A 19,672-nucleotide genomic window follows, 5' to 3' on the forward strand; every position below is an offset into this window, starting at 1 on the left:
ACAAAGAAGAGATTCTATTAATTATTTAGATTAGAAAATAGGTTTATAGAAAATTAAAACACAAAAGCTGAAAATTAGGAGTGATAGACTGTAGATTCTTAATGACTTCCAAAGATTGCTAGGAGACATTTCCCATCTATGGCCCACTATTGAGATAGGTCCTAAAGACCTGATTAATTTAAACAAAACCACAGATGGTGACAAGGACCTAAATAGTCCCCGGGACTTATTAAAATAGTCTCAGGGACTTATCAACTGAAGCTCAGAGACAATTGATTTGATTGAAGAGAAATTACAGGAGGCATTTGTGGATATTGTGGATCCAAATCTTTTTGTTTGTTTGTTTGTTTTTTTATTTTTTGAGACAGGGTTTCTCTGTAACTTTATTTTTGTTTGTTTGTTTTTCTGAGACAGGGTTTTTCTGTAGCTTTGAAGTCTGTCCTGGAACTAGCTCTCATAGACCAGGCTGACCACAAACTCACAAAGATCCGCCAGCCTTTGCCTCCTGAGTGCTGCTGTTAAAGGTGTGCCCCACCACTGCCTGGCTTGGATTCATATCTTAACTGCATTCTGGTCATATTACCCTCCAAACATTCTCCTACAGGAATTTTAATGCAGAGGGAATATACTATCTTCGGATGTATCCTTTTGCCACATAAACCAAGTAAAAAAAAACTTATGTAGAAATGGTCTCTGAGTTAATTCTAAAAGAAAAATTGAGACTCCATCAATTAGCAGGAATAGACCCAGCAGAAATTGTAGTACCATTCACTAATGATGAAATTAACAAATTATGAGTAGAAAGTGAACTGTTGCAAAGAGCTTGCAGTATTATTTTGGGGGGAGAGATTAACAACAACTACCCCAAAAGTGAGATAATTTGATTTATAAAGAGAACTAATTGGATCCTTCTTCACATTGTACAGGAAACACCAATAACTGGAGCCCCTATATTCTATACTGTTACAAATAAATCAGGAAAAGCATGTTACAAATCAGAAAATGTAAATAGAGTAAAGTCCTTATGAATCTATCCTAAAGTCAGAATTATATGCTACTCTCATGGTACAAAGGGATTTTTAAGAACCTGTCAACATATTTACTGGTTCGTAACATGCAGAAAGCACTGTTTTACATATTGAAACCACTGAATTTTTATCAGATGATACAGATTGACTTAATTATTTATTTGGGTACAAGATATAATCAGGAATAGGCATCATCCTATATACATAATACACATCTGATCCCATATGGGTCTTCCAGGTCCTCTAGCACAAGGTAATTGAGAAATCAATCAATTATTGATTGGAAATGTGCTGAAGGCCTCAGAATTTCATGAAAAACATCATGTCAATAGTAAAGGTTTACAAAAGGACTTTTCCATCACATGGCAACAAGCCAAAGAAATTATAAGGAAATGTCCTACTTTGCTGTGGGACAATGGTCTTGTATTGTTTTAATAAAATGCTGATTGGCCAGTAGCTAGGCAGGAAGTAGAGGCGGGGCAACCAGAACAGTAGAATTCTGGGAAGAGGAGTCAGTCAGCAGTCGTCAGACACAGAGGAAACAAGATGAGAATGCCTTGTTGATAAAAGGTACCAAGCCATGTGGCTAACACAGACAATTATGGGTTAATCCAAGATGTAATTGTTAAAAAGAAGCCTGAGCTAATAGGCCAACCAGTTTATGATTAATGTAGACCTCTGTGTGTTTTTTTGGGACTGAACGGCTGCAGTACTGGATGGGACAGAAACCTCTGTCAACACTACTTGCTCTTTATACAACCAAACACTACTACCTGTAGGAAGTAATCCAAAGGGTACTCAAAGATATAAAATCTGGCAGATTAATGTGTTCCATTTTGTATAATTTGGAAAACTTAAATATGTACACCACACCATTGATACTTATTTAGATTTTCAATGGGCAACTCCTTTGAGTTGGGAACAGATTGAATTGGTAATCACACATAGAGACAATTCTCCAGCATATGTCTCTAAGAAAATGGAACAGTTCTTTGCTTATTATAATGCAAAGTGCATTACAGGTATACCACACAATCCTGCAGGTCAGGCAGTTATAGAAAGATCAAATTGAACTATAAAGGCTATGTTAAATAACAGAAAGGGATAATAAAGACCCCCAGAAATAGATTGCCTAATGCTTTATTAACCTTGAATTTTCTTAGTGCTAATGAGAAAGAAACAACAGCTGCAGAGAGACATTGGACAATAGAAAAAAAAAACTTCTGAATTAAATCAGCCAGTATACTTCAAGGTTGTGTTGACCTCAGGATGGAAACTAGGAAATGTGTTGTGTTGGGGAAAGGATTTCACTCTTATTTTCACAGGAGAAGAAAAACTATGAATATCATAAAAATTAATCAAGATTTGGTTTGAAAAAAAGAAACCTCTTGATAAAGAGAAATGACAGCTGATTCATAGGGATGACAACCTACAAGTTGTAAGGAGACCTCATAAAGATTGGGTCAGGGTTCTGTTCTTATCTTTGTAGGAAAATAGAAAACACTCATTGTCAAGAAGTCAAGAAACCTTAGACATCTAGATGCCTAAAGAAGAAAAGAGAACTATCCAGGAAGAATCAATAAGCAAAGAAAAAATCTGACTTATGTTACCAATATTGTCTACAGGGTAAAATCTCACTACCTAAACATACCTATCTCCTTACTTCTCAATATAATGGTAGCCCTGACTCACTTAAAAATAAAATCTGGCTTTGGCATTAGAGTGTGTCTTTGTCCTTCTCTGAACCCAAGCATGCTTATTAAACTGAAATCTAAAATCTCTGTCTCATGTCAGAAAAGTCATCTGATATGGCACAAAAGAAAAGCAAATATTTAAGGACTATTTTATTGCTACTAATTTCATACTCCTTTGGTTTTATATTGACCTCTTAACAGCTTTTCTTAAGATAAAAGATTTTTTATATATACATATATTACATATATATTTAAAACTTTTGGTCATGATATTAATGGTCATATAGATTATTACTAACTAATTCTAGAAAAAGGTTTCATCTACCTTCCTATACATGATTTCAGTTCTGAGTCTCTGATGGAGGAGGGTCATCTTTCTATCTGTTGATTTCATTGGTTAAGCAATAAAGAAACTGCTTGGCCCTCATAGGTTAAAACATAGGTGGGAGGAGTAAACAGAACAGAATGCTGGGGGAAAGAAGCTGAGAGAGGGGTTGCCATGATTCTCCCACTCCAGGCAGACGCAGGTTAAGATCATTCCTGGTAAGCCAGCTTGTGGGCTAAACAGATTATTAGAAATGGGCTAGTCCAGGTGCGAGAGTTAGCCGAGAAAAGGCTAGATATAATGGGCCAAGCGGTGTTTAAAAGAATACAGTTTCCGTGTAATTATTTTGGGGCATAAGCTATGTGGGCAGCCAGGTGCCGGGGACGCAGCCACGCCGCTCCTATTAATACAACAAGTCTCTATCAGTTTTCTGCTGTGAACCATGAACACTCTTAACAGCCACCTTTGAAGTCTCCAAAAGGAGAATGAGGCTCCACAATGACAATTCCTCCAGGACTCTGTTAACACCACTAAGTTGAAAAATACCACATCAAGATTGCCTTTGGATTACAAACTGCTCAGGACAATTTCAAGGTGGCTAACAGAGATGATCCAATCTAACAGTCTACTCTAGCCAGGACTCGAAACAAGCCTTGCCCTTTCCCAATACGCAGAGACTGGGTAGCAAATGATAAAGTTACCTCTTTCAGGATTTGACAATTAACCAAATTTTTTTCTTTTCAGGATTCTTTAAAGATACCATTGCTCCTCCCGCCACCAGACAGCAAAAGTAAATTTAAGAATATGACACCCACATTCCCTTGAGATAGGGTAGGTGATTTTTGGTTGTTCAATGGATTGTGGATATTTGTCATGGCTTAGGGGTGTTGGTTATAAGTTATTATTGGTAATAGTCAGAAAAAAAGCTAAAGTAAAAATTAGATTCAAGGTTTTTTTAAAAAAAAACATAAGTAAAAGGGGGATAAAGCTATGATAAGATAAATGGGTAAATTATTGAATCTACTTTTAAAAATCAGCTATTATTTTTAAATATTTTACATTGGATTTGACTTTTGTATCTTGTATACAAATTTTGTCTATTGATACAAATTAGAGATTAATTTTGTTAAAATATGCTATACATATGTTTCTAATCTTGTTCAAGTTATTGTACCTATACAACTCATTTATCAATGTAATGCAAATTTCTAGTTTTTGAAAGCTATTATTACTTACTGTTTAGGATAATAAGGAAATACAAGTTAGTAATTAGTCACCTATTATGATCAAAATTATAGTCATGTTAGGTATTTTTTATAGATTTATTTATGTATACAATATTCTGCCTTCATGTATGCCTGCATGCCAGAAGAGGGAGCCAGATCTCATTACAGATGGTTGTGAACCACCATGTGGTTGCTGGGAATTGAACTCAGGACCTCTGGAAGAGCAACCAGTGCTCTTAACCACTGAGCCATCTCTCCAGCCCTAGGTATGTTTTTAAGGTCAAACAAAGGTATATTTTAGATAGACAGATTATCTTCAAACACTTTAGAGATTTACAGAATATGGCATGTAAGATGTTTTAATAATATAGGCTTTTTTTTTTTAAATAACAATGAGACATGTCTGCTCCTAGCAGCACCAATCTATTTCAGGGAAGATAATGGGCATCAAAGAAACTCCACATGGAGTTAACTTTTTTTGTGACAAAAGTAAATCACTGGCCAAGAAAATGCCCTTGTCTTGATTGTTGACAGTATGCTGTCCTAATTAGACAAGCAGGACACAAAATCAAGTGACGCTCAAACATTGGGATAGCCCTTTAGATCATCCTGCTTTACAAAAATGCCTGTCAGATGCTAGGCCTGTAGGCCAAAGATAGATGTCCTGACATTGCAGAGGAACTTTGGGTGACTATCCAGGAACTCAGATGTTTCTGTCATTTTTCACATTTTTTGGAAGTACAAGCACTTTCTGTTTACTCAGTTAATATATTTTTGGGGTCTCTGAGGGAGTTGAAGTTAGATGGTTATAGTTACAGTTTTCCTTATTTACCTGATGCAGAAAGCTAGTTATGATAGAAAGTAAAATAGGTACAAGATTTTGGACTCACCAAGGCAGGATAGATATGAAGTATTTTCTCTGAATTTGCCAAATGCAAATGGACTAGACATTGTTTATATATTTATTGACTGCATATATTGTAATAGTTATTGTACTTATTGTATATAGTTTTTCTTATATTAGTTATAGCCTTATTTTTATTTTAGACAAAAAAGCAGAAATATAGTGATATCTCAATTGTATTTTAATAAATTTAATAAAGCTTGCCTGAATATCAGAGAGTAAAACAGCTCCACTGGTCAGTCTTACAGACCAGGCAGTGGTAACACACATCTTTTTTTTTGTTTTGTTTTGTTTTTTCGAGACAGGGTTTCTCTGTGGCTTTGGAGCCTGTCCTGGAACTAGCTCTCTAGACCAGGCTGGTCTCGAACTCACAGAGATCCGCCTACCTCTGCCTCCCGAGTGCTGGGATTAAAGGCGTGCGCCACCATCACCCGGCTGGTAACACACATCTTTAATCCCAGTCGCCACACTAGTTTGCCATAGAAACCGGGCAGTAGTGGTGCACACCTTTAATCCCATCCCCAGAGAAGAATATAAGGTGGGAGGAGACAGTTCTCAGGCAATCTTATTGTCAGGATTCCTGGAGGCAGGACCACCATTTGGGACTGAAGTAGAAGTAAGAGCCAGTGACTGGCAGTTTTGCTTTTCTGACCTTCAGATTGAACTTCAATATCTGTCTCTTGGTTTTTATTAATCATGCTACAAGAAACCCCCAAAGAACCTCAACTGTCTTTAAAAAGAGAAATGGTTAGCTTTGGTTACCAGCATGATCTTTAACACCTAGCAGAAAGTATAATTAAAAGAATTATAATAGTATGATAAAGCAAAAACCCAAAAATCTAGACTCTGAAAAGAGACCAAAGATAACTCAGGTCTCATATCCCATTAAATGCTATGTATAGGCAATTGCAACAACTCCCAGCTATGATACAAATCTAAGTTCTACCATGACCTACCTGTGAACAGAGCAGAGGAACTGAAGTCAGATTCTAGATTAAGCAGAACCAGGGGACTCCAGGAGAGTCGTGTTAATCTCTTTATTGATTTTCTCTGAAAGTTTTCTTCCAAGATAGCTCAGGTTTGGATGGCAGGACAAAGAAGCAATGATAAACAGATGGTCTCCTCGCCACTTTCACCAGATGTGCTCCCAAGACTGATGGTCAGATAGGGGCTACATGCATAACGTCCTTAAATGTGCTCAACTAGGGAAAGGAAATACCTTGCCCATTGTGTTCCTTAGTCAAGTAGAGGGAGATATTTCTCCCAGAAGAATAAACAAAAATCCAAGGAAGAGGAGTTCACATGGGAGGATAATGTAGGAAAGTCTATATTATAGGCAGGTTCCAAGCTCTGTGTATGTAAAGGTATTCAGATAGATTTATCTACCTTTTGGCACTCAATGGCAGCAGGTTTATACTCTTTTCCTTTTAATGTATTCCACTATTGCATTTTCTTAAAGTTTTTTTTTCTATTTCACCAAGTTATTTTGAAATATTTAATTTATTTTTATTTTATATATATGGTTATTTTTTCCTGCTTATGACTGCATACCACATGTATGCAGTGCCCATAGAGTCCAGAAGAGGGCAGTAGATCTTATGGAACTGAAGTTACAGATTGTTATTATGCTTGATGTGGATGCTGTCAACCAAACCTGGGTCTTCCGCAAGAACATCAAGTCCCTTTAACCTCTAAGTCATCTCTCCAGCCACACTTGCCATAGTCTTAACATAAAGTCATGGGTTTTATTCTTTTTGACAATCACAGCCATGAGAACAAGATAAAAAGAATAACTATTCAGAAATGAATGAAGCCATGGTTTTCCTTGAGCACTTCCTTTGGTGGATTATCAGTTGACATAATTACATTACTCTTGCTTAAACCTTGTATTTTAATCTTGTAAAATTTGTGTCTCCTAAGATATGCAACTATTTCAAACTAAACTCTTTCTGATTTCAACTATTTCCTTCTACAGAAAATCCTCTTTTCCGACCCACAGATTGTGGTCATCCTTAGGCAGGGACCATGCCTTTCATCAGCATGGGATTGGTTGTAGGAGAATGACTGATTATAATTGAAATTCCTAAAAAAGATTTTTGGGATCACAACTTTCATGGCAGAATTATGGCAGGAGATTACAGACTTGAGAATACTGGATCCGTATTAACATATAAAAGAAATCAACAGGCAGAGAAAGCTAAGAAATCATCCCTCACCTGGTCTTATTCAACAAATTGAGCATGCACAAGAAAAAAACAAACTATATGAATATTGGTGAGGAGGGTATACGTAGACGACCAATCAAGGGTCATGAGGCTTTGGGCCCAGTGTTTTTGAAGCACATTTTGTTTGTTTTTCAAACTCACTAGCTCCCTCTTATTCTTGGGAGGGCTTCCAGTTTTTAAATAGACTATTTGTGTTTGTATTTCTATTTTTGTCTATTTATTTCTGTATTTGTATTTCCAACCACATATCTGTGGTCCACTTCTTTGCAGCAAGACACAGAACTGGTGTATTTGAGCACATGTTCCTATAGCTCCTGCAGGTTCCCTTCAGACTCAAATCTGTGTCTACAGAAGTTTGAGCAGAAACACTCAGCAAAGAAGAGTTTTATAAGACGAAGTGACAGTCTAGCATTGTATCAGGGCTACAGATGGAGTACAAATCAATAGAAAAACCTACATATTCCTAGAAAGACAAAAAATGTGTATTTGAAGAAGAAACTAAACTTAGTTTTTATTTTTATATATCCCAGGATAGCCTTGAACTTGCTATTTCTGACATTGAATTCTTGGTTCCTCTAATACTAGAAATACATCCTTGTAGTAAATTTTCAATATGAGGTGCACTTAGTGCCCATCAAAGGGTTACAGATAAACAGGAAGTGTTAGACTCCCTTCTTCCCCAGCTGGCAGGCGGTGTCTGCTTGTCTCAGATCTCCAGGGTGGAAAGGCTGCAAGCTGGTTATGTGCCTGGGCCCACAACAGGAGTGAAGGCACTTTCAAGCCTTGGGAGACATCATTAGATGAGGCATTGCATTTTGACCATTAGGATGAGAAATTTGGGAAAGGAGCCATGCTAGAAGAATGTGGAGATTGTAATTCGCTAAAGTAGCAGCCTACGGGGAAAGGAGGTCTGGAATTTCTTGCAACTAGGAACTTTAAAAGAAGCTGTCTTGTCAGGTGTGATAGCGCACAGCAAAAATCCCTCAGGAGGCAGCAGCAGAAGGATCTCTGTGAGTTTGAGGCCAACCTGGTCTACATAGCTCTAGGACAGCCAGGGCTGTATATAGAGAAACCCTGTTTCAAAATACCCAGACAAACAGACAGACAGAAAAAACCCACCGTTTTGCGCCAAGTCAGTATGCCAGCATTTTGTCCTTTTTTTTACCCCTTTTTTCTATGCTGGTGTCCCATTTTGCAGGATGGTGTATTTAAAACTGCTTCACTTTCAGTAGTTTCTCTAATTCATTACAGAGTGAGGGTCTTGTTTTCCATAACTGTATTTAGCTTATAGACTTGAGTCATCACTCCTGGCTCTTAGCTTCACTTCTGTACGTATTTGTGAACACAACTGTCTGAGAACCCTTTTCTTTGTCCATGCCAACACTTTTTTTTTCAAGAATGTAAATTATTTAGTAATTTTCTTCAATATGTATCTTTAGAGTCTTCCCTTGTGAAGCCAGTTTCTACACAAGTTTCATGCCAACACATTCTCAAAAATTTACTGTTTTTTCGACAAGAGAAATCTTTACAGGCTCTTCTATTAATCCAGTTTCCACTCAAGTACCAGCTCTTCTTCCTGTTGGTTTGGAAGATTCTCAAAGCCCCCAGTCACAAGTATGTTCAAGTGCTTTAAAACATCCAAGGAATGACTTCTTCCAAATTAAAGTAATCTCTGGACCAGCCTCTAGAAACAAGAACGGAAGTCCTCTGACTTCACCTCAGATCCATAGTGTGTGAAATCAACTTTATAACAAATCCAACTAAAGTTCCTGAAGTCTTTTTAAAAATTGGTAATCCTTGCTCTTGATACTTGTGAATTCTCCCTTAGATAGGGAACTGCTTTTTCTGACTTACTAGCGTTTTATTACTAATTAACAATAATTATTGTATTCTAGTCTACTTAGGGTACTTATTTCAGGGTGGCCCGTAGAGCACTTCCAGGCGCCTCACCCTCGGGCGCCCAAGCACTAAGAAAACCCGCCCTAAGCCTTTGGTACCCGGGCTACGGTTTCCGGAAGGGGCGGGGCGCGCGAGGGGGCGGGGCGCGCGAGGGGCGGCTTCCGGAGGGCATGGATTCCGGAAGGGGCTGGGAGTGAGGGCGAGGGGTGGTCCGTGCGAGTGGGAGATGTCCGGCGGCGGCCGCGCTGGCGGGTCTAAGGTACGCTCTGCAGTCGCTGTGGAAGCCGAGCGCGCGGCGCCCGGCTCCGTGGGCTTCCCGTGCTGGCCCTGGCCGGGGCTGATGGGCACGCGCGGGTTGTGGCGGTCGGTGTGGGGCAGGGCGCCCTCGCCCTGTCCCCCTGCCCGGGAACCGAGCGCGTGGGCGGCAGACGGAGGACGGAAGGCGCCGCTGGGCAGCGCTTTAGAATGAGTCTGGCCATTCATTCGCCCCCGTTTACTCTGTTGCTTACCACATCAGGGCAGGAGGTATCTTCACTGCACCGCTTTCCCGCCCAAACTTTGTGAGAGGAGTCGCTTCTCCAGTGCGCCCCCGCCGTCTCTGTGCGCTGCAGGCGTGGCGTGTAGGAACTCTTACACGGGTGACATTTAAGTGAACGTACCTTCTCTTCGTTGCTCCAACGCTGTGTTCCTCACTTCCAGATGTTTGTTTCATAATACTCACAGTTTAAAACAGCAAACGGTGCTTCATTTCTTGGTCTGCTCTTCGTTTTAGCTGAAAAGCTTGCGGAAAGAATATCCCACGTAAATGCCTCAACTCCCTTATCCCTGCCATTCCCCTTATGTCTCTAATAGTCCCGAAAGACAACCCTGCGAACTTCGTAGCTGACTTAGAGAGCAAAAGCACATATGAACTATGACTTAAAAACTAATTCAACTTCGGAAAGATTAAAATGGGAAAAAGAGGAATTAGAACATTACTAAATCTACCATAAATTATTTAATTTCGGCAGCAATTGATACCCTTGTCACCAGTGTTTATTTAAGCATCCCCGAAGTCCTGATTTGCTCTCCTAGCTGTTCATTGACTTTTCCCTACTGCCCTGCTCCGAATTTTGACATTGTGCTTTTTGTCAACTTTAGGAGTTTGCCCTGGGCAGTCTTATACCTTGGTTTTAACTTCCTACTGCTGCGTAAACAAGTTACAGTGTGTTATGAAGCCATCATTCTTTTAGGTTACCGGGACCTAACAATTGTTCCTAATTTAGTAACACTGTATTTGACTTTTTATTTCTGCCTCGTCATTGTATTATTTTTTCCATAGTTTTCCTTTTCAGTAGTTGTGTTACTTGTTGCCGTGTAAAAATTGCCCCCAAAACTGAAGCAGCTTTCAACAAATATTGCTACCAAAAGGCCAGGAAGCCGAGTGTAGCTTAACCTGGTGGTTGTTGCTCGGTGTTTCTCACAGGGTCTTCCCCCAAGTAAGCTTCAGTGTGTTCTGCCCATAGGGCGGCTTACAACAGAGTAGTGGAATTCCTTAGCAGCAGATGAGACAGGGTCTCAGGTAACACAGCCTGGCCCTGAATTCACTGTCACCAAAGGTGACCTTGAACCTCATCATCCTGCCTCTACCATCAAGTGCCATCACACCCAGCTTTCATTTAAAATTTAATTTCTTGGGGGATGGGGAGGGATCAGGGCTCAGTATATACCTGTGGCTGGTTTGGAACTTATTGTGTAGATGAGGCTGGCCTAAAGCCTACAGTGATCATACGTCCCCATTGTTGGAATTACAAATGTGAGCCACCACATCAAGCTTCATTTAACTCGTTTATCAGTCCTTTGAAGAGACACTGTTTGTCTCAGGCTATGGGTGATGACAGTGACCCCCAACAGGAGGCTAAGTGATTTGACCAATGAACATAGCATTCAGATTGTCTTGCTCATCTTGCTTTCTTTTCCTGCTTCATGGTCTTCCACACCTTCCATACTATGGCCAGGTTTAATTCCTTTTTTTCCCCCTTCCGTTTTTTTGAGACAGGGTTTCTTTGTGTAACAGCCCTAGCTGTCCTGAAACTCTCTTTGTAGACCAGGCAGGCCTCAAACTCACAGAGATCTGCCTGCCTCTGCCTCTCGAGTGCTGGGATGAAAGGTGTGCACCTCCTTGCCAGGCTGTGTCTATACGTTTGATTCCTTAGTATAAACATTATAAGATTAGGAATGTGTCTCCAATTCATTCTCCTTAGAGCAACCACCATCACTGGTAAATAGGTGATGAACTTGTGAGTAGACTAGGTGTGAAGAAACGTGGAGAATCCCTTGCTCACAAATCCTTAATATCAGCTTCAGCTCTTCAACTTCCTGCTCTTGGAGTTCTGGACAAGACACGGTCATCCTAAATAACAACTAGAGAGATATTTCCAAAGACTCATGATAGTCATTTGAGATGGGTATACTGTAGTGAAGTATGAGCACATTCAAAGAGAATGAAGTGAGGAGAAATATTTAAAGACCATTAAGAGAGGAATAAAGAACATTGTGTTTCTCTGATGACCCCTTCTGTCTTTGGGTACACCATGACCAAAACAACTTGTGGACAAAAGGGTTTATGAGGCTTTTATTTCCACATTACGGTTTAGTATCAAAGGAAGTCAAGATAGGAACTCCAGCAGTGCAGGAACCTGGAGGCAGAAGCTGATGTAGGGATCTTGTAGGGATGCTGCTTACTGTCTTCTCAGCCTGCTTTATTACAGAACCCAGGACCACCACCATTCCAGAGACAGCATCACCCACAATGGGCTGGGACCTCCCCCATCTATACCAGCTAAGAAAATGCTCTTACACGTTTGTCGCAGCCAGATCTTACGGAGGTTCCTCCTCTAAGATATCTCTAGCTTGTGTCAAGTTTACATAAAACTAGCCAGGACATCTTCTCCAACATGATTTCAGGTTCTCATCACCAAACCTTTTATAAGTGCTTCTTGTTGGATGGCTGTCACTTGACAGACAGTATTTAAACCCAGTGTACACTTCCATTTGAAGTATGGCTTTTGATTTTCAGGAAGGCAGGAGAGAAGGAGCTATTGGTTTAAGAACATTTCACTGTTCTAGGAGGATTTAGTTCTATGCAGAATAAGTTTAGTTTTCTTTGGTAGGAAGAGAGGGAAGAAGGAGCTGAGCACATGGAAGTTTCGTGCACCTTTATAATGGCTGCTATTTTCTCCCTTAGGGAAGATATGACAGGCCAAGTTAGGCTTGCATGGAGACAGATAAGGAAGTGTGAGTATGGAACTCTCTTGTGTGTTTGAGTGTAGAGGGCTAGGAAATGAGTAAGAATGTTCACCAAAACTGACCGGTAGTTTGAATGTAATTGCCCCCATGAGCTCATAGGGAGTGACATTATTAGGAGATGAAGCTTTGTCGGAGTAGGTTTGGTCTTGTTGGAGGAAGTTTGTCACTATGGAGACTTTGAGGTCTCATATGATCAAGTGTCTCACACCAGTCCCTTTTGCCTGTGGGTCAAGATGGAGGACTGAGCTTCTCCAGCACTATATCTGCCTGAATGCCACCATGTTGTACCATGATGATAATGGACAAAACCTCTGAAAATGTAAGCCACCCAATTAAATGTTTTTCCTTTATAAGAGTTGCTGTAGTCATGGTGTCTCTTCACAGCAATAGAAACCCTCACTAAGACTTGCCCAAAGACACACCGTTAGAAAATATGGAAGGAGCTAGCCTTGTCTTTGGTTTGTTTTATAGTAGTCCTATAGACTGGTGATTGGTTAAGTTGGTTGGAATCTTAGTAATTAAGAGGCAATACTGAAATAGTTGCTCCTAGAGTGTGGAATGACATGGGGGATAATTTCAGTTGGGAGAGGGATAGTGACTGATAGAGCCAATGGAAAAGTCCCACTTGGTTCTCAGACACATACAGTCCAATCAGAAACTCACTGATGGTGCTTCTGTGTGGGAAGAGGTCATGATAGTTGTTGATAGGCATTTTTAAGTGGAATAATAGAATGGATGACTAGAATCTTTATTTGTAGAGTTAGAGATTAATGGGGGAAAGTTTGATACATTGCACTAGCTCTCTGACTAGGAAAGTACACATTATTTCTATGTTGTAATTTGTCCATAGATAGTACCTATTAGGATTGGCAAGAGGATTGAATAACAAAAATGCTTGGGATGAGGTGCTAAGAATATAATCCCTCACTACATGTCAGTAATAATGAAATCTGTTAATTATAAAACTATAAGGTTATTTGTATGAGGATGATATGGATCCTCTACTACATAGTTTCCAAATTTTCATGGAATTGTTTTCTTTCACATTGGCAACAAGGACAAAGAGGAGGGTTTAGTTTTTTAAGGTGCTCAATGATGGTAGAAGATTCTTAGTTATTTTGACAGGAGGACTTTGTGGTTCAGTTTAAGGTTTTGGTCATCTTAATTGATAATTTGCCTACTGTAATTCTGTTTCTGGGTATCAATATGTAATATTGGATCTTTGTCTAGAAGTTGTTATATCCTTAAAATGAAAGACAAACAGCTAACTTAGTGAACAATGTAAAACAAATAATTTACACAGAATACATTACCTTAGGGAAAATACATTTTCTTTTTCATCAAAGTAATAAATGTTTATAGATGAGGTAAAATAGTATGAAAAGTTTATTATGAAGGCATCAGCCACTTTCCATATTCATTTCCTTTATATTTTTGAGGCAATTATAGGTTGACATAATTGTAGGGAATAATAGAGATCTCAGATATATTTTACCGATTTTTTCCTAATGATAATATTTTTCAAAACTATATTACAATCAAGTCATCAATATATTGACATTAGTATATTGTAACTGTATTACCCAAATTTCTTCTATTCTCTTCCCCTTCTCTCCCTTCTTTTTCTCCCCTCTCTCTCTCTTCCTCTCTCTCTGCACGTGTGCATGTGTGCAAAACAAACAACCCCCCAAAACAAACCAAACAAAAACAATTTAAAAACCCTACCATAGATAGGGTGGCTTATACATAACAGGCGTTTGTTTGTCCCAGCTGGATAGTGTAAGATCGGAGCACTGACAGCCAGTGTTTGCTGAGGGCTACCTGGATTATACACAGCCTTCTGGCCCTGTCATCCGCGGTAGGGGAAATGAAAGAACTCACCAGGATTTCTTCCTAAAAGCAATGGGTTTTATGCCTGCATTTTCCCACAGATGTGTTGTTCTACTTTAGTTCATCACCCTCCCCACTGTCTTCCTACCCTCCTTTGGTGGACACCCTTCCTTTCCTCAGATGGCCCTTCTTGCTGCTTTTTCTTCTTTGTCTTTTATTTTGAGACAGGAGCTTGTGTTCTAGACTAGTTTCAGACTCAGTATATAGCCAGAAATTACTTTAAACTTCAGAGTGTTGGGATTGTAGACGTGTGCCACCATGCCTGGTTTTCTATAGTGTTGGAACTGTGACACTGCCGGTTTAGCTGCATCCCCAGCCTCCCTTCCCATGTGTTCCATTATCCTTTTGTCACACATGCCGTCTCTTAAGATTTCTTCCTTCTCATGATTCCTCTAGTTTCATGACCTACACACACACATTTTAGTACATACATACATACATACAAATATATCCATCAATGTGTATAATTTCAAGTTTAGATTCCACATATGAGAGAAAACATTTCTCTTTCTGAATCTGATGTAATCAACTTAACATAATGATTTCCAGTTCCATTTACTTTGCTGCAAATGTTATGATTCTGTTTTCGTTATGGCTTCATGAAATTCCTTTATGTATGTATTACATTTTTGATTTTATCTGTTCATTTGTTGATGGACATCTTGGCTGGTTCCATTTTCTGGCTACCATGAAAGAGCAGCAGCAAACATGGATATTCTCTCTGGTGTGTTGACTTAATGTCCTCAGAGTATCTACCTGAATGTCATAGCTGGGTCATATGATAGTTACATTTTTGTTTTTCCCCAACATGGAATCCTCATGTTGCTTTTCATTGTGTCTATGTAAATTTGTGTTCTCATCAATAGTGAGTAAGGATACTGTTTCTTCATATCTTTACCAGAATTTATTGTCTTTTCTTTTTTTCTTTTTTTTTAAATTTATTTATTTATTAAAGATTTCTGTCTCTTCCCCGCCACCACCTCCCATTTCCCCCCCCCTCCCCTAATCAAGTCCCCCTCCCTATTCAGCCCAAAGAGCAATCAGGGTTCCCTGACCTGTGGGAAGTCCAAGAACCACCCACCTCCATCCAGGTCTAGTAAGGTGAGCATCCAAACTGCCTAGGCTCCCACAAAGCCAGTACGTGCAGTAGGATCAAAAACCCACTGCCATTGTTCTTGAGTTCTCAGTATTCCTCATTGTCCGCTATGTTCAGCGAGTCCGGTTTTATCCCAGGCTTTTTCAGATCCAGGCCAGCTGGCCTTGGTGAGTTCCCGATAGAACATCCCCATTGTCATGAAAAAGCTTCTGAACAGCAAAGGAAATGATCAGCAGAGAAAAGAAATTGCCTACAGAATCAGAAAAACATCCTTTTCCACTACTAGACAAATGATTACTATCTAAGAAATATAAAAAACAACAAAAACTACACTGAACTCTCAAAACAAATAGGAATGGCCAATAAATTCTTTTTAAAGTCTTTAGCTATCAAGGAAATATGAATTAAAACTGCTTTGAGATCTGTCTCACCCCAGTCAGAATGGCTATCATCAATAAAAAAGAAAAGACATGCAAAATTCAAGAAGTCCTTTGCTGTTCAGAAGCTTTTTCATGTCATGTAATCCTGTTTACTAATTCTTTGGATTATTTCCTATGCTGTTAGAATAAGTTCTTTCTGGGGCTGGAGAGATGGCCCTGTGGTTAAGAGCCCTGGCTACTCTTCCAGAGGACTTGGGTTTGATTTCTAGCACCCATGTGGTTGCTCACAACCATCTGTAACTCTAGTTAGTTGGGATCTAACACTTTCTTCTGGTCTTTGCAGGAACTGGGCATGCAAGTGGTGCATGGATGCACATGGAGGCCAAACACCCGTGTGCATAAAATAAAAGGAAATTCTTGCTTATGCTTGTATGTTCAATCCATGCTCAAGACATCAGGTCTTGCATTAAGGCTTTTGATCCATTTTAAAATGGCTTTTGGTGAGAGATAGGGATCAAGCTTCATTCTTCTACATGTGGACATGCAGCATTCACTGATCATTTAAGACGCTGTCTTTTCTCTGATGTGTGCTGTTTGACAGCTCTGTCAAAATCCAAGTGGCCACGACTGTGTAAGTTTATTTCTGGGTCCCCTCTTATACCTCGTTCATTTGCATGTCTGTTTTTGTGCCAGCATCATGCCATTTTGTTATTATGGCTATATACTCTAATTTGAGATCAATATTGTGATACTTCCATCATGGGCTTCTCAGCTAAGGATTTCTTGCCCGTGGAGTCTTTTGCACTTACATACAAACTTTAGGATTGTTTCTAGTTATATGAAAAATATGATTGGGATTTTGATGGAGATTTCATTAAATCTGTCAACAGATTTTTGATAATGTAACTATTTTCATGATATTAATTCTGGCTCTTCGTCAGCATGGAATATCTTTTCACTTACTACTGTGTTCATTTTTCCCCAGTGTTTTATTTATTTGTTTGTTTATGGGAGGGAGCACATGGTACACATGCCACAGTTTGAGTGGTGAGGTCAGAGGACATTTGTAGGATTTGTTTTTTTCCCTTCAACTATGTGGGTAGGCTTGGCAGTAAGTGCTACCACTGAACCATCCTCGCAGCCCTCTTCAGTATTGTAAAGTTCTCATTGTATGGGCTATAATGATGGCTCAGTGGTTGAGAGTGTGCACTGCTCCTACAGAAGACCGAGTTCAGTTTCCAGAGCTCACATCAGGCAGCTCATAATGTCTGGAGCTCCAGCTCCAGGGGATCTGCTACTCGTGCCTCTGTGAGCACCTGCGCTCATGTGGACAGATTCACACGGAGATGAACACACATGCACACAATTAACAATAAAATAGATCTTTAAAAAAGTTTTTATTATAGTGGTCTTTAGCCTCTGTGTGTAGATATTATTTATTGTTTGAAGCTATTGTAAATGGGATTTTCGCCTCTGACTTTTTTTGGAAAGTGTTGAAAAATTACTGACTATTGTAAAGATTACTTTTATTATGTCTAAGCATATATGCATGCCGTGTGGGCACCATAGCTCATTTGAGGAGGTCAGTGGACAACTTTGGAGTTGGTTTTCTCCTCCTCCTACTTTAATATGGGTTTGAGCCAGCAAATGCCTTCACCCACTGAGCTATTCTGCTGGCCCAAAATTTTAACATTTTTCTCTTCAAATATATACCGTATGTGTATGTATGTATGTATGTATGTATGTATGTATATGTATACACACACACACACACACACACACACACACACATATATATATATATATATAACACATTTCAGGGATAAAGCCAACTTGACCATGGTGGTTAATCTTTTTGATATATTCTCCTTGCAAGTATTTATTGAGCATTTTTGAATCTATGTTAAAGGTTATTGGCCTATCATGTATTTCTGTATTTCAAGGTTATATTTTGGTAGATGTCTTCTAGTGTGTATGTATTTCAGGGATAAAGTCAACTTGGTCATGGTGGTTAATCTTTTTGATGCATTCTCCTTGCAAGTATTTTATTGAACATTTTTGGTTTTATGTTTATAAATGTTATTGGACTATTGTTTTTAAGTAAAAAATTTAATTTATTGTTGTTTCTCTACTTGGTTTTGGTATTAGAGTGATATTGACTTCATAGAAAGGCATTGGGAATACTCTTGGTTCTTTCTTGTTTTATAGTTTAAGAAGGCTATATATAGTGTTTAAGAAGGCTATGTAGTGTTTAGGGTGTGTGTGTGTGTGTGTGTGTGTGTGTATCATGGACTGTGTATGGAGGTCAAGAGGACAACTTGGGATTTGGTTCTCTCGACCATGTAGGTCTCAGCTTGAATTCAACATTGACAGCTCAGGCCTGGTGTGGCAAGTCCCTACTGAACAATCTCACTGGCCCTCTTACTAGTTTTTCTGGATTCTCCACTATACGTACACAAATTTTCATAGTCTACATATACACATTTTACCACTTGAAGTGAATTATAGAAATTTTTTTATATATTAAAAAGGAGAGCCGGGCGGTGGTGGTGCACGCCTTTAATCCCAGCACTCGGGAGGCAGAGGCAGGCGGATCTCTGGGAGTTTGAGGCCAGCCTGGTCTACAAGAGCTAGTTCCAGGACGGGCACCAAGGCTACAGAGAAACCCTGTCTCGAAAAACAAAACAAAAAACAAACAAACAAACAAAAAAGGAAAGTCATCATTTTCCCTTACTTTCTGTCACATTCAACATGATCACTCCTGTTATCCAGATGTGTAGGAGATTTAACTTTGTTTCAATCAGTTTCTCAGTAAACACTAAATGGGATCCTATATATAATTTTATTACATTCTGATGCTTTCTAATTAGAATAATGTAAGATCCCACAGGTTGAGGGCGTATTTCTGTAGACTGCTTTTGCCTCAAATGCCAGTAGCAAGATGACTTTTCAGTATGGTCCTAGTTTGCTTCCCATTGCTGTAAAAAGACCATGACAAAAAAGCAACTTGGGGACGAAAGGATATAGTTCATCTTACAGGTCAGTCTATCATGAAGGGAAGTCAGGGCAAGAACTCAGAGCAGGAACCCAGAGGCAAGAACTGAAGCAGGGGTCATGGAGAAATGCTGCTTCCTGGTTTGCTCAGCTTGCTTTCTTCTGCAACCCAAGACCACTTGCCAGTGCTTGCTTTTCTCCTGCAAATGTTTTTGGCATCTCTGTAAAATATTAAGTAGCTGAAGTTATGTGTGCTCACTTCCATTTTGTTCCAGGAAATACTTTTATTTCTTTCTTGATTTCTTCTTTGATCCATTCATCATATAGTAATGAGTTGTTGAATCTCCATGAGCTTGTGTATTTACTAGTGATTTGTTTGGTGTCAAGTTTAAGTTTTATTGCATTGTGGTCAGATAGGATACAAGAAGTGATTTCAGTTTTTGAATTTGTGATTTGTTTTATGTCCCAGCATGTGGCCTATTTTAGAAAAGCTTCCATGCGCTGCTGAGTAGATGTGTATTCTTTGGTGTTTGAGTGGACTATGCTGTAGATACTTGTGAAGCCCACTTGATGTTTGATGTCAGTTAGTTCTGATGCTTCTGTTTATTTTTTGTTCAGACAGTGGTGTACTAAAATCACTATTAATGGGTTGATGTTAACTATGTCTTTAAATCCAGGAGTAGATTTTTTATGAAATTTAGCACCCGAGTTCAGTGAATATAT

At 39.3% G+C, this 19,672-nt stretch overlaps 1 protein-coding gene across 1 annotated transcript in view; it reads left to right on the plus strand.

Annotated features, from left to right (window-relative positions):
- Positions 1-9,477: 9,477 nt before the first annotated feature.
- Positions 9,478-19,672, plus strand: part of Spidr (scaffold protein involved in DNA repair) — a 228,473-nt gene continuing 218,278 nt past the window's right edge. Inside the window, exon 1 of the mRNA XM_041677878.1 lies at positions 9,478-9,560. Within this exon, the coding sequence (XP_041533812.1) occupies positions 9,528-9,560 (33 nt within the window). The 5' untranslated portion in view covers positions 9,478-9,527. The remainder of the gene's footprint in view (positions 9,561-19,672) is intronic.

The sequence above is a fragment of the Microtus oregoni genome, unplaced genomic scaffold (genome assembly GCF_018167655.1).
Source record: "Microtus oregoni isolate MIOR12 unplaced genomic scaffold, Mior012 000029F_ref0000214, whole genome shotgun sequence".
NCBI classification, from domain to species: Eukaryota; Metazoa; Chordata; class Mammalia; order Rodentia; family Cricetidae; genus Microtus; species Microtus oregoni.